Source organism: Aegilops tauschii, chromosome 2, assembly GCF_002575655.3.
Source record: "Aegilops tauschii subsp. strangulata cultivar AL8/78 chromosome 2, Aet v6.0, whole genome shotgun sequence".
NCBI classification, from domain to species: Eukaryota; Viridiplantae; Streptophyta; class Magnoliopsida; order Poales; family Poaceae; genus Aegilops; species Aegilops tauschii.
Window position 1 is genome coordinate 625,025,451 of NC_053036.3, and position 24,418 is coordinate 625,049,868.

The window sequence follows — 24,418 nt, forward strand, 5'->3', positions numbered from 1 at the left end:
TTTCGCACAAAATCGTAAAGTGGTAGTTTTCTGTCACGTTTCCTTGAAATGTGGTAGTTTTTGGTTAAATACTCGTGTCTGTTCGACACGTCCCCGTAGGGTGTCCATTGTATACAAATCATCATCGGTAAAGGATACGGTTGATTCATTCTCGCAAAGATTCCTTTATAGTATATATGAAAAAATAAAAACACATTACTCTCTGTTCAGAGAGAGAGGCCATCCAGACAGTTTGTTGGTGCAATATTTGCCCTCTTGTGTTTTGAAGATTTTCGAGGAAGTTCATCGAAGAATATCTACGTTGCAGAGAAGAATGAGCTACATCTATTGAAAACATGCAGGCGGGAAGATTCATGTGAAGGAGTTAACCCCTCGAGAATTTATTGCTGATGTGAAGCAATTTAGTTCGGAGATTCCGTCTGAAGAAAATTGACTGCAGCGAATGAAAGTCGAAGACAAAGTGAAGATGTAGTATTCATTTTGTTGTTCTTCTTTCATTCATTTGAGTCAGATGACCTCCATACTATTAAGAGGGGTATAGGTTCTCGAAGCTTAGATCCGCTGTCAGGCCCGTCGATGAGGGCGGCCAAGATGGGCGACCGCACAGAGCCCCCAAAATCAAAATCATGGGGCCCCCAGCGGAGAGAAAATCGGGAAAACCGCTTCAGTTTGGCCCTCACGTCCGTATGTGTAAACCGCACGAGTCGATGCTATTCCCTGCAATCTCGGCGAACGCCTGCTGCAGCCTCGAGCCCTAGGAACGCGGCCCTCCCTCCCATACGCTCGCGCCGCCTCTCGCCTTCTCCCGTGCGACGAGGCGATGAGTCGATGGCTACTGGTCTGCTGCAATTCACTGGCATCCGCTGCTCTTCCCCAGTCCAGCCCCGCCTGCTAGCCGCCGTTCTGATGACGGATGCTGGCTCCTACGGCTGCATCCGCTACTCTTAGGACTGGTTGCGCCTCTAAAGCCAAGAAACTCAGGCACCGGTGGACTGGGCTACCTATCCCCGGGCAATTTTTTGGACTGAGATAGGCAGAAAATAATAGACGTATTTGAACTGCCATTTTGTATGTCTAGATTTCTAAATTGATGTTGTATGTGTTGCTTTCAAAAGTGATGCATTCGAACATTGAACTGAAATTGATTTGAAAAAGAACCGTGTATCATCCATTGAACTCAATTTGAACCATTTTTATTTCAATTTCATTTCACGTTGTAGAAAAACAAGATGAAGATATCTTTACATCCGTGTCTGATATAGGAGTGTCTACACATATGCAAGGCGCAGATGAAGAAAACTGATTTGGTACCCTTTTATATCTCTGTGTTATTAATTGTATTTTTTTCTTATTTTATCTATTTTCTTCAATCGTTGAGCATTGAGTTTCAGTTCTACATACACGGACGTGGATTTTTGAAGGTCAGGCTTTCAGACACCTCTTATCCTTACCCTTCAGTCTTGCTTTGAGATCTGTGCTACACAACTAACCCAATACATAAAAATTTCTCTTTTTTGTTTCTTCAAAACTAAACAACATACGAACTTCGAACTTTGTAGGACAACAAAACATTCTTACTACAATGTGGGTAAAAACTTCCAGATTTTTTTATCCAAAATAAATATACAAATGAGATTTTTTGGAGTAAAAAATTAATACTTTCAGTATATATGATTCATGAAAAAATCTAAAAGTTTTTTCTCACATTCTAGTTTGAATGTTTTGTTGTCCTGCAAACTTTCAAGCTCATATGTTGTTTTATTTGGAAGAAGCAAAAAAGAGGAAAGTTCTTGCACGAATCTTGATGAAGAAATGGATGGCTAGATAAGGGGGTGTTCCAAAGCCTATGCTTTCTGAAATGTTAACCCTACATACACTATGTAGTCCAGCCAAACAACTTACGCTTTCGAGGTTTCTTAGATAGTTAGACGTAATTTTTTGTGATAGTTCTTCAATTTTACAATTTTTATATATAATTTTAGGGCCACATTTTATATTTTTTCCTGGGGCCTCAAATTCTTGGAGACGGCCCTGTTCGCTGTGATGCTTAGCTCAAAACCTATGCAAGACTGAGAGAAATCTCTTATGTTTCGAATGATTACCTGCCAGTAGTAGACGGTGTTCTTCGTGCTCCAGGAGATATCTTTCAAACTGAGGAGTTGGCATTACTTGCTCCGCAAGGAATGCTACCGTTGTGCTCAATTTCCGACCGTTAGACTCGTGTGGTTCGGCCATTGGCTGCTCCACATGTCCAATTTGGTCTTTTCCCTTTAGGGAAGGCTGTGGCTACATATAGCCACCCCGCTCCAACGTTGCCCATTGGCTGCTCCGCTTAAGATTTCTGAGAAGATTGATTGAGCATCCCCTCTCTGAGTGATTTGAGTTTAAAATCCACCAAGAGAAAAATCAAGAGCCGAAACTTAGATAGTGGTTGAGGATAACAGTAGTTCTGAGTTAAGAGTTCTTGTACCTATTACTCTTGAGAGTTGCGCACTCTCTAGATGGATAGGTGTCAACTCGAGTGTTGAAGAGTTATTGTCTTCACCGAGCAAGATCTTCAGCAACCAAGAGTTATTGTGGTTCGCGAAGAGGTCTGTCGAAGGTTTGGAGATCGGCGTCAAGTATCTACCATGAGTGAAATCAACTGGAGTCTCATCAGCTCCGAGTTGAAGGAGAATAGGGTGAAGAGAGTTTATCTTCTGTGTTAAATCACAACCCCTCCAACCAAACGTAGTCCTTTGGCAGAAGGGTGAACTGATCTACCAAATCCATCTGTCGCCATCAAGAACGATTGGTTCACCTTACCTTACTGCATTACCTTCAGCAGTTTAGTTTCATGCTTTGTGACGATGGTTTATCTAATCAATCATTGACTGGCGCATATTATTCATTTATGTCATCTCTGTCGTTCCCATCTGTTAAAGTTCGTTGCTCACCATGTTGCATTCTCATCATTCAGTTTAGTCGTCTCAGTCGTATAAATTTCTCTTCGCATTTATCTTATTAAGATTGGTGTGATTTCTCTGTGTCGCTTTCTTTCACCTCGTCACCTTTTTTATTTGCTTTTCCTTCGCAGTTCTTACCCTGTTTTCTCTCATGCTACTGTTGGAAATATGCCCTAGAGGCAATAATAAATGGTTATTATTATATTTCCTTGTTCGTGATAATTGTCTATTGTTCATGCTATAATTGTGTTATCCGGAAATCGTAATACATGTGTGAATGCATAGACTACAACGTGTCCCTAGTAAGCCTCTAGATGACTAGCTCGTTGATCAACAGATAGTCATGGTTTCCTAACTATGGACATTGGATGTCATTGATAACGGGATCACATCATTAGAAGAATGATGTGATGGACAAGACCCAATCCTAAGCATAGCGCAAAGATCGTGTAGTTCGTTTGCTAGAGCTTTTCCAATGTCAAGTATCTTTTCCTTAGACCATGAGATCGTGCAACTCCCGGATGCCGTAGAAGTGCTTTGGGTGTGCCAAACGTCACAACGTAACTGGGTGACTATAAAGGTGCACTACGGGTATCTCCGAAAGTGTTTGTTGGGTTGGCACGGATCGAGACTGGGATTTGTCACTCCGTGTGACGGAGAGGTATCTCTGGGCCCACTCGGTAATGCATCATCATAATGAGCTCAATGTCACTAAGGAGTTAGTCACGGGATCATGCATTACGGTACGAGTAAAGAGACTTGCCGGTAACGAGATTGAACAAGGTATTGGGATACCGACGATCGAATATCGGGCAAGTAACGTACCGATTGACAAAGGGAATTGTATACGGGATTGATTGAATCCTCGACATCGTGGTTCATCCGATGACATCATCGTGGAACATGTGGGAGCTAACATGGGTACCCAGATCCCGCTGTTGGTTATTGACCGGAGAGGCGTCTCGGTCATGTCTGCATGTCTCCCGAACCCGTAGGGTCTACACACTTAAGGTTCGGTGACGCTAGGGTTGTAGAGATATTAGTATGCGGAAACCCGAAAGTTGTTCGGAGTCCCGGATGAGATCCCGGACGTCACGAGGAGTTCCGGAATGGTCCGGAGGTGAAGAATTATATATAGGAAGTCCAGTTTTGGCCACCGGGAAAGTTTCGGGGGTTATCGGTATTGTACCGGGACCACCGGAAGGGTCCCGGGGGTCCACCGGGTGGGGCCACCTATCCCGGAGGGCCCCATGGGCTGAATTGGGAAGGGAACCAGCCCTTAGTGGGCTGGGGCGCCCCCCTTGGGCTTCCCCCTGCGCCTAGGGTTGGAAACCCTAGGGGTGGGGGGCGCCCCCCTTTGGCTTGTGGGGGAAGCCACCTTCCCCCTTCCCTTGGCCGCCGCCCCCCATGCAGATGGGATCTCCCAGGGGCCGGCGCCCCCCCCCCCCCCCGGGACCCTATAAATAGTGGGGGGAGGGAGGGCAGCAAGACAACAGCCCCTGGCGCCTCCCTCTCCCCCTGCAACACCTCTCCCTCTCGCAGAAGCTTGGCGAAGCCCTGCCGAGACCCCGCTACATCCACCACCACGCCGTCGTGCTGCTGGATCTCCATCAACCTCTCCTTTCCCCTTGCTGGATCAAGAAGGAGGATACGTCGCTGCTCCGTACGTGTGTTGAACGTGGAGGTGCCGTCCGTTCGGCACTCGGTCATCGGTGATTTTGATCACGGCGAGTACGACTCCATCAACCCCGTTCATTGGAACGCTTCCGCTCGCGATCTACAAGGGTATGTAGATGCACTCCTTTCCCCTCGTTGCTAGTATACTCCATAGATGGATCTTGGTGAGCGTAGGAAAATTTTAAATTCTGCTACGATCCCCAACAGTGGCATCATGAGCCAGGCCTATGCGTAGTTACTATGCACGAGTAGAACACAAAGCAGTTGTGGGCGTAGATGTTGCCAATTCTTCTTGCCGCTACTAGTCTTATCTTGTTTCGGCGGTATTGTGGGATGAAGCGGCCCGGACCGACCTTACACGTACGCTTACGTGAGACAGGTTTCACCGACTGACATGCACTAGTTGCATAAGGTGGCTAGCGGGTGTCTGTCTCTCCCACTTTAGTCGGAATGGATTCGATGAAAAGGGTCCTTATGAAGGGTAAATAGAAATTGGCATATCACGTTGTGGTTTTACGTAGGTAAGAAACGTTCTTGCTAGAAACCTATACAAGCCACGTAAAAACTTGCAACAACAATTAGAGGACGTCTAACTTGTTTTTGCAGCATGTGCTATGTGATGTGATATGGCCAGAAGATATGATGAATGATATATGTGATGTATGAGATTAATCATATTCTTGTAATAGGAATCACGACTTGCATGTCGATGAGTATGACAACCGGCAGGAGCCATAGGAGTTGTCTTTATTTTTTGTATGACCTGCGTGTCACTGAATAACGCCATGTAAATTACTTTACTTTATTGCTAAACGCGTTAGCCATAGAAGTAGAAGTAATCGTTGGCGTGACAACTTCATGAAGACACAATGATGGAGATCATGGTGTCATGCCGGTGACGAAGATGATCATGGTGCCCCGAAGATGGAGATCAAAGGAGCAAAATGATATTGGCCATATCATGTCACTATTTGATTGCATGTGATGTTTATCATGATTTTGCATCTTATTTGCTTAGAACGACAGTAGTAAGTAAGATGATCCCTTATAATAATTTCAAGAAAGTGTTCCCCCTAACTGTGCACCGTTGCGAAGGTTCGTTGTTTCGAAGCACCACGTGATGATCGGGTGTGATAGACTCTAACGTTCACATACAACGGGTGTTGACGAGCCTAGCATGTACAGACATGGCCTCGAAACACACGCAATACACTTAGGTTGACTTGACGAGCCTAGCATGTACAGACATGGCCTCGGAACACAGAGGACCGAAAGGTCGAACATGAGTCGTATAGAAGATACGATCAACATGGAGATGTTCACCGATCTTGACTAGTCCGTCTCACGTGATGATCGGACACGGCCTAGTTAACTCGGATCATGTTTCACTTAGATGACTAGAGGGATGTCTATCTGAGTGGGAGTTCATTGAATAATTTGATTATATGAACTTAATTATCATGAACTTAGTCTAAAATCTTTACAATATGTCTTGTAGATCAAATGGCCCACGTTGTCCTCAACTTCAACGCGTTCCTAGAGAAAACCAAGCTGAAAGATGATGGCAGTAACTATACGGACTGGGTCCGGAACCTGAGTATCATCCTCATAGCTGCCAAGAAAGATTATGTCCTAGAAGCACCGCTAGGTGAGGCACCAATCCCAGAGAACCAAGACGTTATGAACGCTTGGCAATCACGTGCTGATGATTACTCCCTCGTTCAGTGCGGCATGCTTTACAGCTTAGAACCGGGTCTCCAAAAGCGTTTTGAGAAACATGGAGCATATGAGATGTTCGAAGAGCTGAAAATGGTTTTCCAAGCTCATGCCCGGGTCGAGAGATATGAAGTCTCCGACAAGTTCTTCAGCTGTAAAATGGAGGGAAATAGTTCTGTTAGTGAGCACATACTCGGAATGTCTGGGTTACACAACCGCTTGTCTCAGCTGGGAGTTAATCTCCCGGATGACGCGGTCATTGACAGAATCCTTCAGTCGCTTCCACCGAGCTACAAGAGCTTTGTGATGAACTTCAATATGCAGGGGATGGAAAAGACCATTCCTGAGGTATATTCAATGCTGAAATCAGCGGAGGTGGAGATCAGAAAGGAACATCAAGTGTTGATGGTGAATAAAACCACTAAGTTCAAGAAGGGCAAGGGTAAGAAGAACTTCAAGAAGGACGGCAAGGGAGTTGCCGCGCCCGGTAAGCCAGTTGACGGGAAGAAGTCGAAGAATGGACTCAAGCCTGAGACTGAGTGCTTTTATTGCAAGGGAAGTGGTCACTGGAAGCGGAACTGCCCCAAATACTTAGCGGACAAGAAGGCCGGCAACACCAAAGGTATATGTGATATACATGTAATTGATGTGTACCTTACCAGTACTCGTAGTAGCTCCTGGGTATTTGATACCGGTGCGGTTGCTCATATTTGTAACTCAAAATAGGAACTGCGGAATAAGCAGAGACTGGCAAAGGACGAGGTGACGATGCGCGTCGGGAATGGTTCCAAGGTCGATGTGATCGCCGTCGGCACGCTACCTCTACATTTACCTACGGGATTAGTTTTAAACCTCAATAATTGTTATTTAGTGCCAGTTTTGAGCATGAACATTGTATCAGGATCTCGTTTAATTCGAGATGGCTACTCATTTAAATCCGAGAATAATGGTTGTTCTATTTATATGAGAGATATGTTTTATGGTCATGCCCCGCTGGTCAATGGTTTATTCTTGATGAATCTCGAACGTGATGTTACACATATTCATAGTCAAAAGATGTAAAGTTGATAACGATAGTCCCACATACTTGTGGCACTGCCGCCTTGGTCACATTGGTGTCAAACGCATGAAGAAGCTCCATGCAGATGGACTTTTGGAATCTCTTGATTACGAATCATTTGACACGTGCGAACCATGCCTCATGGGTAAGATGACCAAGACTCCGTTCTCCAGAACAATGGAGCGAGCAACCAATTTATTGGAAATCATACATACCGATGTGTGCGGTCCAATGAGTGTTGAGGCTCGCGGAGGATATCGTTATGTTCTCACTCTCACTGATGACTTAAGTAGATATGGGTATGTCTACCTAATGAAACACAAGTCTGAAACCTTTGAAAAGTTCAAGGAATTTCAGAGTGAGGTTGAGAATCAACGTGACAGAAAAATAAAGTTCCTACGATCAGCGTGGAGGAGAATATTTAAGTCACGAATTTGGTACACACTTAAGGAAATGTGGAATAGTTTCACAACTCACGCCGCCTGGAACACCTCAGCGAAATGGTGTGTCCGAACGTTGTAATCGCACTCTATTGGATATGGTGCGATCCATGATGTCTCTTACCGATCTACCGCTCTTGTTTTGGGGCTATGCTTTAGAGACTGCCGCATTCACTTTAAATAGGGCTCCGTCGAAATCCGTTGAAACGACACCGTATGAATTATGGTTTGGGAAGAAACCTAAGCTGTCGTTTCTAAAAGTTTGGGGATGCGATGCTTATGTCAAGAAACTTCAACCTGAAAAGCTCGAACCCAAGTCGGAAAAATGCGTCTTCATAGGATACCCTAAGGAAACCATTGGGTATACCTTCTACCTCAGATCCGAAGGCAAGATCTTTGTTGCCAAGAACGGGTCCTTTCTGGAGAAAGAGTTTCTATCGAAAGAATTGAGTGGGAGGAAAGTGGAACTTGATGAGGTGATAGTCACCCCTTCCGAACCGGAAAGTAGCGCAGCGCGGGAAGATATTCCAGTGGTGCCTACACCGGCTGGGGAGGAAGTTAATGATGATGATCATGAAGCTTTGGATCAAGTTACTGCTGAACTTCGTAGGTCCACAAGGACACGTTCCGCACCAGAGTGGTATGGCAACCCTGTCCTGGATATCATGTTGTTAGACAACGGTGAACCTTCGAACTATGAAGAAGCGATGGCGGGCCCGGATTCCGACAAATGGCTAGAAGCCATGAAATCCAAGATAGGATCCATGTATGAAAACGAAGTATGGACTTTGACTGACTTGCCCGATGATCGGCGAGCCATAGAAAATAAATGGATCTTTAAGAAGAAGACAGACACGGATGGTAATGTGACCATCTATAAGGCTCGACTTGTCGCTAAGGGTTACCGACAAGTTCAAGGGGTTGACTACGATGAGACTTTCTCACCCGTAGCGAAGCTGAAGTCCGTCCGAATCATGTTAGCAATTGCCGCATACTATGATTATGAGATATGGCAGATGGACGTCAAAACGGCATTCCTTAATGGCTTCCTTAAGGAAGAATTATATATGATGCAGCCGGAAGGTTTTCTCGATCCTAAGAATGCTGACAAAGTGTGCAAGCATCTCGGAGTTGGAACATTCGCTTTGATGAGATGATCAAAGCGTTTGGGTTTACACAGACTTATGGAGAAGCCTGTGTTTACAACAAAGTGAGTGAGAGCTCTGTAGCATTTCTCTTATTATATGTGGATGACATACTATTGATGGGAAATGATATAGAATTCTTGGAAAGTATAAAGGCCTATTTGAATAAGTGTTTCTCAATGAAGGACCTTGGAGAAGCTGCTTATATATTAGGCATCAAGATCTATAGAGATAGAACAAGACGCCTCATTGGTCTTTCACAGAGTACGTACCTTGAAAAGATATTGAAGAAGTTCAATATGGATCAGTCCAAGAAGGGGTTCTTGCCTGTATTGCAAGGTATGCAATTGAGCACGGCTCAATGCCCGACCACGGCAGAAGATAGAGAAAAGATGAGTGTCATCCCCTATGCCTCGGCCATAGGGTCTATTATGTATGCCATGCTGTGTACCAGACCTGATGTAAACCTTGCCGTAAGTTTGGTAGGAAGGTACCAAAGTAATCCCGGCATGGAACACTGGACAGCGGTCAAGAATATCCTGAAGTACACGAAGAGGACTAAGGATATGTTTCTCGTTTATGGAGGTGACGAAGAGCTCGTCGTAAAGGGTTACGTCGACGCTAGCTTCGACACAGATCTGGATGACTCGAAGTCACAAACCGGATACGTGTATATTTTGAATGGAGGAGCAGTAAGCTGGTGCAGTTGCAAGCAAAGCGTCGTGGCGGGATCTACATGTGAAGCGGAGTACATGGCAGCCTCGGAGGCAGCACAGGAAGCAGTCTGGATGAAGGAGTTCATTACCAACCTAGGGGTGATTCCCAATGCGTCGGGCCCGATGACTCTCTTCTGTGACAATACTGGAGCTATTGCCCTTGCGAAGGAGCCCAGATTTCAGAGGAAGACCAGGCATATCAAGCGTCGCTTCAACTCCATTCGTGAAAGTGTTCAAAATGGAGACATAGATATTTGTAAAGTACATACGGACCTGAATGTAGCAGATCCGTTGACTAAACCTGTCCCTAGAGCAAAACATGATCAACACCAGGATGCAATGGGTGTTCGATTCATCACAATGTAACTAGATTATTGACTCTAGTGCAAGTGGGAGACTGTTGGAAATATGCCCTAGAGGCAATAATAAATGGTTATTATTATATTTCTTTGTTCGTGATAATTGTCTATTGTTCATGCTATAATTGTGTTATCCGGAAATCGTAATACATGTGTGAATGCATAGACTACAACGTGTCCCTAGTAAGCCTCTAGATGACTAGCTCGTTGATCAACAGATAGTCATGGTTTCGTGACTATGGACATTGGATGTCATTGATAACGGGATCACATCATTAGGAGAATGATGTGATGGACAAGACCCAATCCTAGGCATAGCGCAAAGATCGTGTAGTTCGTTTGCTAGAGCTTTTCCAATGTCGAGTATCTTTTCCTTAGACCATGAGATCGTGCAACTCCCGGATGCCGTAGGAGTGCTTTGGGTGTGCCAAACGTCACAACGTAACTGGGTGACTATAAAGGTGCACTACGGGTATCTCCGAAAGTGTCTGTTGGGTTGGCACGGATCGAGACTGGGATTTGTCACTCCGTGTGACGGAGAGGTATCTCTGGGCCCACTCGGTAATGCATCATCATAATGATCTCAATGTCACTAAGGAGTTAGTCACGGGATCCTGCATTACGGTACGAGTAAAGAGACTTGCCGGTAACGAGATTGAACAAGGTGTTGGGATACCGACGATCGAATCTCGGGCAAGTAACGTACCGATTGACAAAGGGAATTGTATACGGGATTGATTGAATCCTCGACATCGTGGTTCATCCGATGACATCATCGTGGAACATGTGGGAGCCAACATGGGTATCCAGATCCCGCTGTTGGTTATTGACCGGAGAGGCGTCTCGGTCATGTCTGCATGTCTCCCGAACCCGTAGGGTCTACACACTTAAGGTTCGGTGACGCTAGGGTTGTAGAGATATTAGTATGCGGAAACCCGAAAGTTGTTCGGAGTCCCGGATGAGATCCCGGACGTCACGAGGAGTTCCGGAATGGTCCAGAGGTGAAGAATTATATATAGGAAGTCCCGTTTTGGCCACCGGGAAAGTTTCGGGGGTTATCGGTATTGTACCGGGACCACCGGAAGGGTCCCGGGGGTCCACCGGATGGGGCCACCTATCCCGAAGGGCCCCATGGGCTGAAGTGGGAAGGGAACCAGCCCTTAGTGGGCTGGGGCGCCCCCCTTGGGCTTCCCCCTGCGCCTAGGGTTGGAAACCCTTGGGGTGGGGGGCGCCCCCCTTTGGCTTGTGGGGGAAGCCACCTTCCCCCTTCCCTTGGCCGCCGCCCCCCATGCAGATGGGATCTCCTAGGGGCCGGTGCCCCCCCCCCCCAGGGACCCTATAAATAGTGGGGGGGAGGGAGGGCAGCAAGACAACAGCCCCTGGCGCCTCCCTCTCCCCCTGCAACACCTCTCCCTCTCGCAGAAGCTTGGCGAAGCCCTGCCGAGACCCCGCTACATCCACCACCACGTCGTCGTGCTGCTGGATCTCCATCAACCTCTCCTTTCCCCTTGCTGGATCAAGAAGGAGGAGACGTCGCTGCTCCGTACGTGTGTTGAACGCGGAGGTGCCGTCCGTTCGGCACTCGGTCATCGGTGATTTGGATCACGGCGAGTACGACTCCATCAACCCCGTTCATTGGAACGCTTCCGCTCGCGATCTACAAGGGTATGTAGATGCACTCCTTTCCCCTCGTTGCTAGTATACTCCATAGATGGATCTTGGTGAGCGTAGGAAAATTTTAAATTCTGCTACGATCCCCAACAGCTACTACATCTGTTTGCATATTGCATTACCATCATCATTTGTCAAACCTATGATATCCTATGCTCAAACTATTGTTGCTTCCTACTTCGATAGATACGTTCCTCAATAACGTACTTGATTAAGTTCATTTATACCAAACCTTATTTCTGCTGTTGTGTTTGGGATCAGTTCATAACATTCGTAAGAATTTTTTAATCGCCCATTCACCCCTCTCTGATTGATATACTCTCGGTCCTAACACATTTATTACCCACACACAGCGGCAGAAGGCCACCATTCATGGGTTGAGATCCTCTGCAGTACCGTACGGTGTTGTATTGCGGATGACATGTGGGGCCAGGTCCACGCGGCAATGACTATACTGCATGGTGCGCTACTGCAGAGGATCCTAACCCCCATCCATGGCAAGACGGGGACAAAGAATCACGGTGACCATGCTCATTGCTTCGGCAGAGTAACAATACATCGACGGAAGAAACGGGCGAGAAGAATTGCCTCTGGTTGGTGCCATCACCCTCGGCACTGAACGCCGGGGCGAACCAGGTTTTCCACGGGAGAATGCATGGGTCTATAAGGAACAAATATGGAGTTTTGTTTCTTGAGAGACCTCATCGCGGAGGGCAAGGGGTTTTTGCATTTCATTAAGAAAAGACAGATGGTCTAGTTTATGAGAAAAAACGGACCCAAGAACTTAACATTCTCGGTTAATTAAGAAAAACTAAATAAAAACCCAAAAAATGAAAAAAAATGAGAAAAAATCACTAGAGTTTGGGGATAAGGACAAGACAAATGCAACATCAAGGAACGTCGTTAGAGCTAGACACCGGAGTGCCACGGCCCAAAGCAGTTAGACGTGGCTCAAGTGCAAACAAACTGACCACTGTTCACTGAAGAGAAACCATTCATATCGTATGGCTCTTCTGGATCAGCCTAGAAGCAGAGTGTGCTAACATTATCGGGTGAAAAACATCCTGCAAGACGCATCTTCTACTTCCCCGCGATGCCCGCCAAAGTGCTCAACGCCTCGATCACTTGCGGTGAGAGCGGTTTTTTGTACATGTCCAGCATGTTTTCATATTTTCCTCGCGCCCTCCGCTCTGCTCATCTTCGGAAGTTCTCCAAAAGCCTCCAACAACCTATGCTCCATGTGCTTGGACGTTGAAATGTTGTACACATTTTTCTTCTTTCCTAGACGCCTGCTTTGTCGCCAGTCATCCTCCTCGCTGTGCTAAGAGCATCTCCACTCGTTCGGCCCCCCAGCACACCGCCCGGTGCTATTTTTGCCCTTCGGCCGGCGCTTTTTTGGCCCTGGGGGCGATCTACTTCCCAGCCACGCCCCCAGGTGACGCCCCCAAGACGTCATAAATTTGAACTTGTCATTCCCGCTACCCAAAAAACGCCGCAAGTCCGGAGATCAGCGCCACAAGTCCGGCAATCAGTTTGGCGATCATCATGCCACAATTCGGCGATAAATAAAAAGTTCGGCGTTCAAAAGGAAGGACGCGTAGGCAATGCATAAATGGCGGCATCGACCTCCGGTATCGAATTAGCAGGAGTCGGTGTCGGCGCGGCTTCTGTGCTAGGCGTCGTGGAGGCATCATCGCTCGGGCTCGGCGACGGTGTTGGGGTCGGCGAGGGAGTTGGCGCGGCCGCCGACAAAATCTGGTTCGGGACGAGGCCACGCTCCGCCAGGTACCATGCCTTGACCTGCTCGTCCATCATCGCGGTGACGTTGGTCCGGAGCAGGTCGAGCTTGACGGTGGCGCCCTCTGCTTCCTCTTCTTCGGCTGGGTGGCATCGGCATCGGTAGCGGCGCGAGGGGCCGTGTACTTCTTCGGCGGCATGGCGGCTGGATGGAGGGGAGATGGAGGAGAATGGCGGGAGAAGAGGGGCAGAAGGGGGAATGGAGTGAAATTGAGGGGAAAAGCGGGGGGGTCAGCGGGAAAAGGGCCTTCTCTCGTCGACAGAACGGACCCACGCGCCTTTTCGCTTCGGCCGGCGCCCCCGGGTGATCCCCGGGGGCTTGGGTTCACCGGTTGTTATTTCGGCCAAGCCTGCGATAAACAAGGCCCTGGGGGCACGACTGGGCCGACTTTTCGGCGCCGGCGCTAAAAAAAGCCCTGGGGGCATGTTGGGGGCGCGAGTGGAGATGCTCTAAGGCATTAGTGTCCCAAGAAGAGGTTGTGGGACCACGCAAGTAACCTTTTTGAGAAAATCCTTCAGAGATAATGGTGGTGCTTTAGCCTGCGCCACCTCCGCAACAACACCGCTCACCTCAACCAGAGGCTCAACTAGAAAGACAGGCTTGCTAAAGGCATTGGAACCAAGTGGTTCCTATGAACAATTAGACATGTTAGAGACTGCACATCGGAAGATGAGGAGCAGCCATCGGGGCAGGACAACCAGAACTTAGCCTCCAAGCACATTGTACAAACGGATTCCTCAGTCCTCATCGATGATCCACCAAGGGTCAACCACACATAATCACCCCAAGCAGAGCATCCCACAAGATAGTTGACGGCAGACAACCCTTGAGTAGATGGCACCAATGCTTCATCAAGCATAGGATCACGATGTTGCAGATCAATGGCCACCATCCTAATCGAGAGCATAGCAACAAGGAGATCATGTTCGAAAGGAGGCCTAGGAAAGATGCAGCAGTGCATAGCACGGGATGAGCGATCTCCAAGGAATGGCACCAAGAGAGCCTCATCGTATGAATGCAGCCTAGAAGCAAGGTTGTCTAGCACGCCACAACCACCCCCAACACCGAGTCAAGGACAGGAGGGAGGCGCCGATAAGGCGGGACTCGATGAAGGGCCAGGGCACTGACTGGCAAGATGGAAATCCTTGTAGCAGCACGAACACTTGAGAGGTTCCTGGCAGTCCGCCGCAAAATGTGCTCAGAGGGCTAATCATCGGACGCAGATGCAGATGCGCAACCCGCCTGCTTGTAGCAGCATCCGGGCATCCCCTGCTCCCCCATGCGTCACCCCAGTCTCCATAGTCTACGGCAGCCAATGAATCCCCTACCCCAGTCGCCACTGCTTCATCCTGGAAAACCACCGAACTGAGGCGAGGCCGCGGAGGGGAGGGCGAAGTAGCAATAGCATCTTCATCTGGACTAACCCACTCACTACAGGCACCCCATGGAAGGACGACAGCGACCCGAGCAGCAGACGACGACCAGCAACGCACATCGCTGTGGCGGGCTCCCTGACCACCAGAAATTTGAGGCGATACTGAGGGGCAAAGGCAGGCGAGCAAGCCGTGTGGAAGGACGCGGAGCGTGACTGCACAACATGACTACCCTATACGCATCCAAAAAATCCTTGGAGCCCTTCATCTTAACCCAGCCACCTCTGCCAGCGGTAGCCGAAGCTTCTCCCCGGATGACAAGGCATGCTCCCGAACCACCACTGACTTAAGGCGGTCCCTCAGAGCGGAGGCGGTTGTAGCAGAAGCAGCTTATCGGGGCAAAAGAGGAGAAGGAGGCATTCGGTATGAATAGGGAGCCAGAGCATCAGGCACGCAATAGGTGCCACCCACCGATATGTCCGAATCTAGGTGCTACAAGGACGAAGCATCAAGGGTCGGATCCGCATGGCAGCATCCCCAGCACCAACGCGACATCATCTCCATCATGGGTGCACCGACAGTGTTAGCAGCGCGAGCTCCGACATGGGCCATCCCTGACAAGCCGGTTAGGATTTGGAGAGTTGACGGCGTCTCGGGGACCTCGCTGACCTCCCCTTTATTCGAGCTCCAAGAGAGGGTGCTCCGATGATGGAGATTGGGTGGGGTGGGGGATCCGCCAAGCAGGGCTGCTTTCGGTGCAGGGGATTGGGATGGGGAGGGGCTTGCTCGTGGGTGATAGCGGCCGCGCAGCCAGGCTGTCTACATGATAGGGGACGAGACACGAGTTTTTTTCCTATCTCTTCATAGGCCCCACCAACCTTAGAGCACCATTGATATGGAGTTTTCATATTAGAAGAGATCTTCTCATGATCGTTTAACCATTGATTTGATTGTTAATTTTCTCTTGCATGTCTCTTCACTCATGCGAATCTAGTCCATCCAAGCCTATAGACAAGAAGAAAAGAAGCACCATCGCCCGACCATCATTCAGGGCATCACCGATCTTCTAGGCTGCATTCACCGTTTTTGCGGATCGAGATGGCCCCGAAGAGAGAAACGTAAGCTCCTCCTATCCCTCCAATTAGTTTTTGCAAACTTGCTTCCGATTCGACGCATTATTTGCTTGAAATCCCTCATGTTTTTAACTTAGATTGGAATTTTTTTCACCTAAGATTGATTGTAGTTGTAGTTCTTAGTTCTTTAGTAACTGGTGGTATTGGATATGAACTCTAATCAATAGTTCATATCTTAGTGTGAAGATGAACCCTAGTTCATAATTTTTTTTGTTAAAAAAATTATGATGTAATGTTGGTATGAGGATGAACCCTAGTTTGATGATGCATGTTGATATGATGATATGATCTAGTGTGAAGATGAACCCTAGTTTGATGATGCATGTTGATATGATGATATGAAGATGTTGTTTGGAAAAATTTATTTAAAAATATGAAGATATGATGTATGTTGAAGGTTTTTTTTGATATGATGCATGTTGATATGATTTGATCCATCATGTGTAATAGATGTTGTTGGAGGAATATGCTTAAAATTTTATTTTGATATGATGCATTTTGATATGATTAGAGTTCATTGTTTGTTTATGTATGCTTATGCTTATGGTGCTTTTGTTTATGAAATTCTATTAAGGCGGCCACCTCTTGCGGACAACATCGGCCAACGGTACTCCATGCTGGACTGGCATTCGACAAGGGTCATCGTGCCCGTTTCATAGAGAACGGAGAGGTAAGTGATATGAATGAAATATTGATCAAAGTTTTCAGATTGATGAAAATGATTTCCTAACTTTTGGCGTTCACTGTTTGACAGATGCTCCAGCCACTGCGCATGAGGGGTCACGGGGTTCATGGGCATATGGACTACGACGAGCGCTACGCGCCGTTCTTCAAGAAAGCCCGTCTGTTGGGTTTCGTGTTGCAGTTCAAGCGTCAGCCGCCGACGCTTGTCCACGCAGCTCTCACAGCTCTGATTGACCGGTGGCGACCGGAGACCCATTCTTTCCATCTACCATGCGGGGAGATGACGGTGACCCTAGAGGACTGGGGGATGATTACTGCCATGCCGATCGAGGGTCATGCACTCACCGGTCGAGTGGAGAGGACCAACTGGCAGGAGAGGGTCACCACCCTCATCGGCGACTGGCCTGGTGCCAAGAGTAACCGTACATCCGGTGTGCCGTTGACCTGGCTCTCGGAGCACCGGAAGACATGCCCCCAAGGCGCAGATGAGGCGACTGTGGAGTTGTACGCGAGGGCCTATCTGTGGTATATTCTCTCGGAGGTCGTGTTTCCAGACAGCTCCGGGAACTCTGCCAACTAGGCGTATCTGTTCTTCCTAGCGGACTGGGATGCAGGGTACAGTTGGGGGACCGCATCTCTCGCCTACCTATACCGTTCGGTAAGAGAGTGTCTAATTGCCTACCTACCTACGAAAGTGTGTCCATGACATTTTCTTATATCTGATCCTCATTTGATGTTTTGCAGCTTGACGACGCAACGCAGAGGACGGGAGACAAGTCCAATATGGGTGGCTTTGTCTGGGCCTTCTCCATTTGGATGTGGGAGCGGCTGCCGGTGGGGCGTTCGGAGAAGTTGCGAAGACGCCCATGGGAAGACTATAGCGAAGACGGCGACGAGACTCGAAACCCCACCGTAGCTTACGAGTGGGACGTTGTCAAACTCTACACTGGCCTAAACAAGACTTCGTACAAGACCTACACCAACGAGTTGGACGCTTTGACGCATACGCAGGTATATGAACTCGCTCAACACCTTTCTCTTTGATTCCACTTTTGACCGAGAGTGCGAACTTACCAAGGTATATGCAATAGGTAAACTGGTGGCCGTATCGACAAGACCGACAGTGGGACTTTGATCTGAACGTGATGTGCGATGCGGACCGTGGTCTCTGGCGGTGCATCGTGCCCATGATCTGTGTGTACGCCGTCGCGTGGCCACGCAGTTTGGGATTTATCAGCATACCCCATCGGGCCAGCCCATCGATACCGGCGGCCACGCGCTCCACCTGTGAGCGCTTTGTTCTCCGTGCCCATGATTTCATTACGCTTATCATGTTTCTTATGATGATCCCTTGCATATGCCTTGCAGGATGAGCCGGCAGAAGAATCAGTCGATCACAGACTGGGGAGAGGAGCATAAGACTTACGTGGTGGCGTGGGACCGACGGAGGTACCGGAAAGACGTGGAGAGGAAAGTGACTGACTGGGATGCTTACTTGGGCCGACACATGAGGTGGTACGATGATGGCCAGAAGCATTGTCTTCGTCTCAGGCCTCGATGGACGGCGGAAGACATCGCGGAGCTGGAGAGGGATGACCCCGAGGAAGAGGCCTACCAGACCGGCATCAGAGACATGCACAGTGGATTTAGAGAGTTTGCATCCCTCATCAACAGAGTGGTAAGTTTGAACCGACGGTTGTATCTAGACTATTTTATTCGTCATCGTGACTGACTTATGCTGTTGTAGTCCGGTGAGCTGAACAGATGCATCCTTGAAGCCTCAAATGCACTAGGTGACTCCCCGGGAGCATAGAATCTGAGACCAAAGTGAGGGGGACGATGAAGGTACAATTTTAGCCTCCTCGAAACAGATGCATCTTGTTCACTTGCAATCAGTCGATCTGATACTTATTATGACCTTGTTTCATTGTGAGTGCAGAAGTTCGTGTAGCGTTGTCGCAAGCTGGTCGGGCTGCTTGGGTGTGCTGGAACTGGGTCAGTTGAAGCTTATCAGCCTGTAGCCACACAGGGTCTCATCGGCTCATCGAGCCATGCTCCCTCGTCGTCTAGGTTGGTTGGGGAGGAGGATGAGGAGGAGGAGGAGGAGGAAGAGGATGAGGAGGAGGAGGCCACACATGAAGAAGGGGAGGAGGAGGAGGATGAGAGCAACGGGGAGGAGGAGTACGATGAAGATTATGGACCTCCACCAACTCAAACATCTCAAGCATCTCAGCCGCCGAAGAAGAGGAATCCGAAGAAGAAGGATTTGCTGAGTCCGGACCCTTTCCAGAAACCAGTTCCTCGCCAGCCCAAGAAGAAGACCGTAGAGACTCGTTCAAAGAGTAACGAGGACCGTACCTCCAAGAGGGGAAGGAGCAACTGATTATGCTTTTCGATACTTGGCTCTTTTAGTTTGGTTGAACTTCGTTTGGTTGAACTTGTCTAGTGGTTGTGAAACTACGTGGAACTATGTGTTTGCTATTTGTGGATCTATGTGTTTGCTACTACGTTTGAAATGTTCTATGCACTTCAAGTTATCTTAATATGGATCTATGTGATGCCCAAGTTTAATTATTTAAAATCTATGATATTGCTGTCATATTTGTGAAACTTGATGTGATATTGCTGTCATATTGAAACTGAAAACAAGCAACCAAATGAACTTGAAAAAACAAACAGAGGACCCTACCGCCAGGCAACCTGGCGGTAGGGTTACACAACCTACCGCCAGCCCCCATGGCCGTAGGGTGAACCTACCGCCAGGGCCCTTGCATATTTCGTTACAGAAACTTTATACGGCAAAACACAGGACCCTACTGCCAGGCACCCTGGCGGTAGGGTCAGACAGCCTACCGCCAGGGCACGTGCATATTTCGTTACAGAATGCCTGTACGGCAAAACCCTGCCACACCTTACCGCCAGGGTCTCGGGCGGTAGGGTTAGACAGCCTAGCGCCAGGTTGCGTGGCGGTAAGGTACTTATCCACGTCAGCGCCGGTGACGGCCACCGTCCCCCTCCGTCACACCCTACCGCCAGGGACTCTGGCGGTAGGCTGTCTAACCCTACCGGCTCTGGCGGTAGCAAAAGGGTCAAATCCCGAAAATATTTCAAAGTGGGGTCAGACCCCGATTTTGTATGTCAAAAGGGTCAAAACACGAAATTCGGCCCTGAGGGGGTCGATGGTGACCATGCAGAGAAAACAGTTGACCTCCGCTATCGCTCGGTTAGGCTGGCAAATGCCAGGAAGGCTAGGACCTAGGTTGTCTTGTCCCATTAGGAGAATTTGGCCCAATGGCCGAAAGGAATGAGGGCTCACATGCTTCCTCTGATGCGTGTTTTTCTTTTGCAAGAAAACTTCCGATCTCTTCATCTTCAATTATGTTAAACGATGAACACCAAAAATAAATAAAAATTACGTCGAGATCCTTAGACCACCTAGCAACGACTACAAGCACGGAAACGAGTCAAAAGCACACCACAGTCATCGCGAGAGGCGGGCAAAACTTATTGTAGTAGACAGTTCGAAAGTCGTCGTGCTCCGGCCCCATAGAACCAGCGCACCAGAACAGCAACCGCCACGGAGGAAGAGTAGCGTAGATCGGAAGAATCTACTCTGGAGACACACAAATGTAGACGAATGCATGTAAAGTCCCCGAGCTCGCAGAGCTGCAACATGCAAACAGACAAAACTCAAATAATAAGCTGATATCGAACAGCTAGCAACGAGCTCATCAGAGGGGCGTGGAGTTTCTGCTTGCGAGTTCATATGCACCATTGTGAACAGGAAAAAAAGTAAATCAATTTTAAAAAACATATTATTATTTTTAGAACAAACGACAAATTTCGAATATGCGCGCCAGTTTTTATGAAGAAACAAGATTCCAAAAATGCTCCCGATAAAAAAATTAATGCTCCAAAGAGTCTTTTTTTAGCATCAATTTTTCTAGTGATGGAAGCGTTTTGGAATGTTTTTTCCTCCTGAAATTTGCACACATCTTGAAAATTCGTAAATGTTTGTCTAAGAAAGATTCAGATTTTTTATTTGTTATACTAATTTTTTTTCTATTTTACTGTTCATGAGGGTGCATATGAGCTCGCGAGCAGAATGGTACTTTAGCTGACCAGGGGCTTTGATATGTATCACTTATAGTGATACTTAGGAGCGATCGTCTACAGCCTCGCTCACTCGGTAGTGTGGGTGGCTCAGCCCTTTTGTGCGATATAAGACTGCTCGCTCATGTCCATTGCTCATCTGCTCGCTTTTAGTGTGTTTCTTTTAGTTTAGTTTCCTGTCATGGTTCTTTAAATGGTCATGAATTAAAAAAACTATTCAGCAATTTAAAAAATCCACATGAATTCCAAAATCAAGAGCATTTTTTGAAAGTTTCTGAACAATTTTTGGAACCGCAAGCATTTTTTGAATTGGTCAACAAAATTTGAAAAACATGAATATTTTTTGAAAATCCAAACATTTTTCAGAATTCCTGAACAAAATTTGAAAATGGGACTATTTTTCACAAGTTTTTTTGAAAAATAAACATTTTTGTAAATTCCCAAAAGCATCTGAAAAATTGCCTTTTAGGAATATTTGATAAATTTAAAAAATGTTCACAAATTAAAAAATGTTTGCAAGTTGAAAAATTCTTCAAAAGGCAAAAAAATGTTAATAAAACCGAAATTACTCAAAATTTCCTGAAAAAATCAGTTACTGGTCCACCGGAGTTAGATTAGATTGGAGGGCCAAGAAATTAAACTCATGTTTTTTAAATTGTTATAAATATTTTGTAACTCTGGTCGACGCGTTGACATGTCAATCAAATCCCACGTCACAACACCCTTACTTTGATTACTCTTCCTTCATGTTACAATAGTATATGTGGACTGATTTTTCCAAGTTTTCCAATAGTTACAACATAATATGATGATCACTATGTATATCTGCAACCCTTCATTTTCTAGTAATGATCACTTCCTTAGTCATCAATTGTGTATGATTTATTTACATTGTTTGTCTCTGTGACATGCATTGCCCGTCTATCTTTGCTATTCTATGAAAAAGAGAGTCTCCCTGGCTATTGGATATAAGCTTGTACGCATGGGAAAAGCAATACAAGAGACGACCTCTACGTTAGGCAGGAGGACTTCTAAGTCAGGAAAGAACACTTCCACGACATTCTCTATGTAGACTGCATCATTATCAGTAGTGGTGGAGCTAGGAATTTGCCAAAGTCTGTAAAAATGCGACATCACACATGTAATACAAAGCTTACCAAGATAACAATGTAAATAGCTTAATGAAGTGTCATGACATTATTGTTCACTGAATATGTCAGAAATTCGCAAAAAATACAATACAAATATTGTTGGAAAGAGAAATAGTCTTATATGAATAAAAAATAACATGAGTAAAAGTTATAACACTAGCTACTTTTACGCATTCACTTTGCCATGAAAGCATCAACTATATCATCTTTGTTTACTTCCAAAAATAGAGCTCCCCCATTAAAAGTCACTCAGCAATGGCTCAATAGATTATCACCCATACTATTTCTCAACTTATTCTTCACCAGGATCATTTCTTGGAACTATTTCACGGCTCTCAATGGCCACCATTAAGTTTATTCCATTTTAAAAAACACAATTTTTTTAAATCCCAAAAAATTTTAAACACGAACATTTTCTGAATTTAGGAATTATTTTTAAACGCGAACATTTTCAGAGACGTTAACAGTTTTTGAAAAAATTAAAACAAACATGAAAAAGGAAAAGAAATGAAAAAAGAAAAAAAATGGAAAATGGAAAAAGATTGGAAAAAATAAAAAGGAAGGTGAAAAGCAAAGGAGAAGAAGAAATAAATAAATGAGGAAATAAAAAGAATAAAACTAAAAAGATATAAAAACATGAAAAAGAATAAGAAAGACCGGTAAAAGGAAAAAAAATCAATCGGTCAGTTGCTCGCTTGTGTGTAAAGCCATCAGTTTGCGCAACACGCGTCAAATCGGCCTCTAAAAATCAATCGCATGCCCACCATCTCATCGGCACGCGCTGCGCCTATCCAATGTTTTCAATTTTTGTTTTGAACTTATTTATCCAAGTATTCATGTTACCACCTTAATGAAATACCCCTCCGTCCGAAAATACTTGTCATCAAAATGGATAAAATGGGATGTATCTAGACGTATTTTAATTCTAGATACATTTCTTTTTATCCATTTTGATAACATGAGACAGAGGAAGTATATTACAACCGATTCTCAGAGTAACGCATCATCATCTAGTCAAGAAAACATAGGAATACGGTTTTATCCACAAGCCAAAGCCAAGAGAATATACTACTCTCTGGCTACGTATAATGTTACAGAGATATTATTACATTATTGCAGGATAAAGCATCCCGTATAACTCATCAGTGTAGCGAGCGACCACTTGGAGACGAATCAGACATCCCCTTCATTAGAAGGAATCTGGGCATAGTCGTCACAAGGCACCGCCTCCTTGCTCTCCATGGCTTCGTAGTACAACACCGTGGCTGCCGCCAGATAGACCAGCTGCAGCGCACCGAACAGAAGAGCATACCCAGCGAGCACGCACAGGCCCGCCGCCATGCTCCTCCTCGAGTACATAAGCGCAGCCCTGTACACCGGAGCCACGACGGTAGGCAGGAGGCACGCCAGGACTACCAACAGGAGGCCCTCCTTCCTCCTCACCCGCGTCATGAGCCGCCACGCCTGCCTGAGCGCACGCACACCGCGGGGCTCCCCGTCGACCACCGACGCGGCGACGCTCACCAGCGCGACCACGGCGAAGCAGAGCTCGGCGAGGAGCGTGAGGAGGAAAACGAAGCCCTGGACAGAGAGAACGCCCGAGCGGCGGCCAAGCATCATCACGGTGGTTGTACGCACGGCGACCAGCACGGCCGTCCACGCCAGGCCGAGCGCGGTGACCACGGCGAAGGTGATAGCAGGGCCCTTCAGGGTGTTCCCCTTGCACATCACCTTGCGGACGAGCTCGGCGAGGGAGTAGCGGTCGCCGGAGTAGGTCGTGGAGGCTGCGAAGAAGGCGAGGGCCTTCTTGACGAAGCCAAGCGCCAGCATGAGGATCACTTGGGCGATGGAGATGAGCATGATCCTTCTGGCGCCATCTTCGAGCTTGGCGCACTCTGCGCAGGAGATGCCAGTGTTCCTCATCTCGATGAGATAGATGGACCTGGCCATGTCGTCCGCGAGAGGCTGGATGAACACGACATGGACTGAGCGGACAAGGAAGGTGGCGACGGCCAACAGGAGGAACACGGGCGCGAAGAGCTTAGGGTTTCGCGTGGGGAGGATCAGGGCTTCCTTTAGGAAAGCAAAGCACGAGCTTGGGGTTTTGGCAGCCATGGCCAGTTGTTGAAGCTTCTTCAAGGTGTGGGAAGAAATTAAGGATTGTGGATCGACTAGATAATGCCGTGGAGGTTTATATAGTTGAGGGGAAACCGCTGATGTGTGCTCAGCAGTTAGTGGAGAAATTAGAAACCTTGGGCACGTTGTTGTACCCAATGGAAGACTTGGAAAAATCAGTCCACGATACTACTATTGTAACATGAAGTGTCACCAAAGTGATTAAGTGTCTTGTAATGTGGGATTTGATTAGTCCAACAACTCTAAAATTATGTTGAATATCTAAAATTTTGTCTTAGTGTTCCTAATTACACATTTCATC

At 47.0% G+C, this 24,418-nt stretch overlaps 1 protein-coding gene across 1 annotated transcript; it reads right to left on the reverse strand.

The window, feature by feature from the left end:
- Positions 1-22,992: 22,992 nt before the first annotated feature.
- Positions 22,993-24,128, reverse strand: LOC109750112 (uncharacterized). Its single transcript, XM_020309068.3, has one exon. The coding sequence runs from the start codon at positions 24,094-24,096 to the stop codon at positions 23,155-23,157; it is 942 nt and encodes a 313-aa protein (XP_020164657.1). The 5' UTR covers positions 24,097-24,128; the 3' UTR covers positions 22,993-23,154.
- Positions 24,129-24,418: the final 290 nt, after the last annotated feature.

What these genes read in the sequence shown, in the direction of transcription:
- LOC109750112 (XM_020309068.3), bottom strand. Translation starts at nt 24,096, where the DNA reads ATGGCTGCCAAAACCCCAAGCTCGTGCTTTGCTTTCCTAAAGGAAGCC.